General features: G+C 43.2%; 1 protein-coding gene across 1 annotated transcript; it reads left to right on the forward strand.

Annotated features, from left to right (window-relative positions):
- The first annotated feature begins 461 nt into the window (after nucleotides 1-461).
- LOC127773236 (uncharacterized) lies at nucleotides 462-4,450 on the forward strand. The gene is made up of 6 exons (XM_052299265.1): nucleotides 462-822; nucleotides 1,173-1,349; nucleotides 1,650-1,775; nucleotides 2,139-2,318; nucleotides 2,656-2,820; nucleotides 3,859-4,450. The coding sequence occupies exons 1-6, from the start codon at nucleotides 565-567 to the stop codon at nucleotides 4,210-4,212; spliced, it is 1,260 nt and encodes a 419-aa protein (XP_052155225.1). The 5' UTR covers nucleotides 462-564; the 3' UTR covers nucleotides 4,213-4,450.
- Nucleotides 4,451-4,837: the final 387 nt, after the last annotated feature.

Consider the following 4,837-nt stretch of genomic DNA (forward strand, 5'->3'; position numbering starts at 1 on the left):
AACGTATTGTACTGTAGGGACTACTCGAAAACATTGGCTACAACAGCATAGCCTACAGCCGTGTAGCTTGGCTATCTTCAAGGCAATCATCTAGACTGGCTACAGTAGTATAAGTGTAGCAGCATTGTTGTACAATCTAATAGTTGTTTAAGATTATCATATATATATATATATATATATATATATATATATATATATATGACAATCACTATTTATATATATGATATCTATTTTCAGTATCTACGTAAGTTAGATCTTTCTATGATACACGATGAGCCGTTTGTTTTTGGGATCCTTGGAACTTGTATTGTGTGATGTCCACTGGGAGTATATAGCTGGGTGGGGTAGTAACCCATTCGGAAAACCCCACTAATCCAGTCCCCAACTCCCAAGCCGCGGCCAAGCCATTTTTCACCGTTCACCGTGGATTCGAGTTGACTCGCAGCGTGCCGCGTCCGAGTCCAAAGCCAAACTGTCATCCATCCGCATCACCTCACCGGTATAAAGGCGCGCCCCTCCCCTCGCCGCCCCGCGTCGGATGCCGCCGCCGCGACCGCGACCGCCATGGCGTACCGCCGGAAGCCGCAGCCTCCGCAGACGCCGCCGTCCTTGGACCACCACCACCACCACCACACCCCCTCCGTGGGCCCCTCGTCCCCGCCGCAGGACTCCCTCGCCGCGCAGGCCATGCGCGCCTCCGCCGCGCACCGCGACGCCTCCTCCCTCTCCTCGGCCTACTCCTCCTCCTCCGCCTCCGCGGCCGCCGCCGCCGCCGCGGCTCGCCGGGGCCACCACGAGCCCTCCGTCTCCACGCCTTCCCCCGTAAGCTTCCCCGCTGAGACTCCCCCCCACCCCTTAGATGTGTCTGATGCGTGGCCCGGATCTGGTCCGCTCGGGGCGGTTTGTCTCCCCGTCCTAGCCGCTTCTTGAAATCCATGGTGGTGAATCGATTAGGGATATCGATTTAGGGCCGCATCTCTTCGTTTTGATTCCAGTTAGGTTCGCGATTAACTAACTTGTGATGCTTGACTACTTCTGTTTAGTGGTTTTGCCGCCGCCTCTGCTGTTCTTGGGTTGGGTCTCCCTGACATCATCGGACCAAATTGTTGTATTTCTTGATTTGGGGAGCGAAGATTCTATGTTTATACTGTCGCTTTTGTTCTGTGTTGTAGGGTTCTTCGGGTTATGAATACACATCCATGAAGAACTTGAATGAGGCTAAGTACGGATTTTGGGGGGCCCTTGCTCGGAAAGCCAAGTCTTTTCTGGACGAGGATGGTTCACCAGGGCAGTATGATTCCCCGGCGAGGCAGCAGCCGTCAAGAGATGCGCCGCCGGTTGGTGTCCAGGTGGGAACTGCTGTCCTGACATTCTCTTGCAGTTAATTGAACTGGTAGATTCTAATTTTTATTTAATGCGTGTACTGATCATTTCTTGAAGAGATTAGCAGCACAGTCTAAACTTTTGACTTTTGCTAATGATGTTAACACTTATTCTGTCATCATGGTCAGTACTTGACTACTTGTTCATTCATGTACTATAATCTGCACCTTGTAAGTTTGTGTTGTGCTTAACTGCCATTATTGTGTTTAGGCAGTTTACTTTCAGATGTTCTTGTGTCAATGCCAACATTTTTATTGCTGTTGCAGTATACACGCTCACAACAACCAACGTCTGAAACATGGAAATCCGAGACACCTCCATCTCATAAGAGGTCCGAGGCCATAGCTTCCTCCCTCAACTATATTGGTGGCACAATAAAAAGTGCACTTGAAGTAAGTTGCTATACATCAACTACTTACCTAATCCTATTTAAACGATCACGTGAAAGTATATCTCCTTTTTCCGTTAATGTTATTTAAGAACTGTTCAAATAATTTCTATTCTAAAAATATCCTGGTAGCATTAGCAAACCATGTGTTAGAAGTATAACACCAGGGAAATACTTTTATCTTCTTCTTTTACCTTTGTCTCAACTTGGAAAATATGAAGCATTTTACGTTGTTGTCTATTTCATTTCACAACAGCACTAGAATAATGGTGATATGACTGGTTAATTTATTTTATGATTGAGGCATCCTTCTGTTATGCTTTTATGTTATTTACCCATGCTAACATGTTTTAAATCTTCTTTCCAGGAAGGCCGGACGATTGTAGAAAATAAAACAGCCGACATTATTCATGAAACACGCAAATTGAACATAAGAAGAAAAGGAGCTGGCTCAACTACACAAGGAGAAGCTCCACAAAGATTTACTCAAAGGAATCTTCCACAAAATCCACTTGACTACGAAACTCAATTGAAGGCATCTCGCGACGTAAGGTGGCCAATATGTGTCACTAGATATGTTGCTTAGTGCTACATTTTGCATCTTGGAATCCACGTGGTTTCCAAATTTAATCTGGTGGCATTTTTGATAAACATCATTTTTACCTGATAGCTGTTCAAGTTTTTTTTTTTTTGTGTTGAGCATGATATCTGTGTGATTATATTCTTTGCAAAGTATTTTTCATTAAACATAGCCTTTCAGTGCTTATTTCATCCTGTCCTTTATTTTTTCTCTGGTTGACGAACAGTGGCATCAGTTTAGTAATCTTTTCTCTCATCGCCCTTTCTGTTGGAGTGGATTAGTGACCCATATTTTGCACTTGCAGGTTGCAAATGCCATGGCAGCAAAAGCAAAGCTGCTATTACGTGAGCTGAAGACTGTGAAGGCCGATTTAGCTTTTGCAAAGGAACGTTGCGCTCAGCTTGAAGATGAAAATAAGATTTTGCGGGAAAGTCACGATAAGGGTGATAACCCTGAAGATGATGATCTGGTTAGTAATTTTTCTTTAAAACGGACAAGCAATTATGAAAATCATCAGATTCTTGATTGCTGGAGTTATGTATTAAAATGTTTTGGGCTTCTTCTGTGCATCTAAAGTTTTACTAAATAACTACTCTTTTGACTTGAACACCTGTAGTCCAACTTTCTGAACTAATAATAAATAGCTGTTGAGTCTACAAATTATAGCTTCACATGCTCAATTCAAACTTATCTTGGAACTATTCCTGAGACACTGCTGATCCTGGCTTAACTGCCTAAAAAAATTATCATGGATTTTGACTCTTATATAATGTATGTTCATCAGTGTGAAATGTGGCCGACTCATGCTTATCTTACCAATAGTTTATTAAAAATTGCCCCTGAGGGGTCTAATTACATTTTGTATTATATTCCAAGTTTTTTTTTGTCATATTAGTTACTAGCTCTGTCCCAAAATAAGTTCATTTTTCACCTATCCCACACATACCAATACAAAAGCAAAAGGACTAGAATACCCTCCACTTTACCAAATCTCAATGGAATTGTCCCCCACTTTATCTACTCCCAATGTATTTATCCCTACTTTCACAAACTCCGATGCAATGATCACTAAACATGAACTTGTTTTGGGACAAACAGGAGGGGGCAATGAACTTATTTTGGGATGGAGAGAGAATGTTGATATCTTTTTTATGAATGGAACCTGTAATTTTCTGTGCCTTAGAGCAAGTTTAATAGTATAGCCCACTACTAACTCAAAATCATCTATAGCCAATGTAATAGTCAATTCATACAATAGTTGCTTACTATACTATTAATACCTGGTCCCACCTGTCATACATACATTACGTCTTGGAGTCCGTGCTGCAGCTGGCTACAGATCTGTAGCTCGCTGCTCTTCTCTCTCTTTTTTTATCTCTTTAAAATATGTTTATAGCTGGCTTATAGCCTGCTATTGTAACTGCTCTTACCAATATGACAGGAGTCCAGGGTGGTACCTGTTACCTTCCGCTGTGGTTAATCATACTTTTTTTTTTTAAATTTGCAGATCCGCCTCCAACTAGAGACACTATTAGCTGAGAAGGCACGGCTCGCACATGAGAATTCGGTGTACGCTCGAGAGAATAGATTCCTACGAGAAATTGTTGAGTACCACCAACTTACTATGCAGGATGTTATATATGTGGATGAAGGCATTGAAGAGGTCACTGAGGTCTACCCTACACAAGTATTACCACCTGCACCTTCTCGGGCTGGTTCAGGCCTTGGTCGCTCTGTAACCCCAGCTACTCCCAAGACTGCCAGCTCATCACCTTCATCAACATCCATTGTTGTACCAGAAACTTGTCCGGTCGTTCCAGCCTCCCCAAAGTCGCTTTCTCGGACTTCCTCTAAGCAATAGATCAAGCTCGGCACCACCAACCATGCTGAAGATTAAAAGGTGGTTAGTGGTGCGATACAATCCGGATGCCATTGCAAATGTAAAACCAAAGCTGCGCCGTTGCTGTGCCCTGTATGTTAGTCTCTGATGAGTTGTGTCCTGGAAATGTGCGGACAAATGATGTTCATGCCTGAGATGTTTGTATGATCCGGTGTAACTTACACAGTATTTATAATTTTACTGCATCATCGATTTGGTACTGGCAAGGTGTGCATGCAATTGGCTTTGTTTTGCCCGTGTCAATTTGCACTCTGAAACGAACACATGTTGATGCAACCCTTCGTGATTATCTTGGCAGTTTCTTTGGTTGGCGAATCGAAGTGGTTAGCTTTCTTGTGATAGAACCAATTCACCTGTGATTAAGTAGATTTGACACAGGTGCTCATCTTTACAGCTAATTATTCTTTGTGGTGCGATAGCGAGGTGCCCGTGGTGTCTCCATCAATTTCAAGGTCCATTGTCTAGTCCTCCGAAGATGCTTATGAGGGGGTACATCGTTCCAATCTTCCGAAGATACTTATAAGGGGGTACATCGTCTCAATCTTCCGAAGATGCTTAAAAGGGTAGTATGTGCGGGGAGTGTGCA

The sequence above is a fragment of the Oryza glaberrima genome, chromosome 5, assembly GCF_000147395.1.
Source record: "Oryza glaberrima chromosome 5, OglaRS2, whole genome shotgun sequence".
Taxonomy (NCBI): Eukaryota; Viridiplantae; Streptophyta; class Magnoliopsida; order Poales; family Poaceae; genus Oryza; species Oryza glaberrima.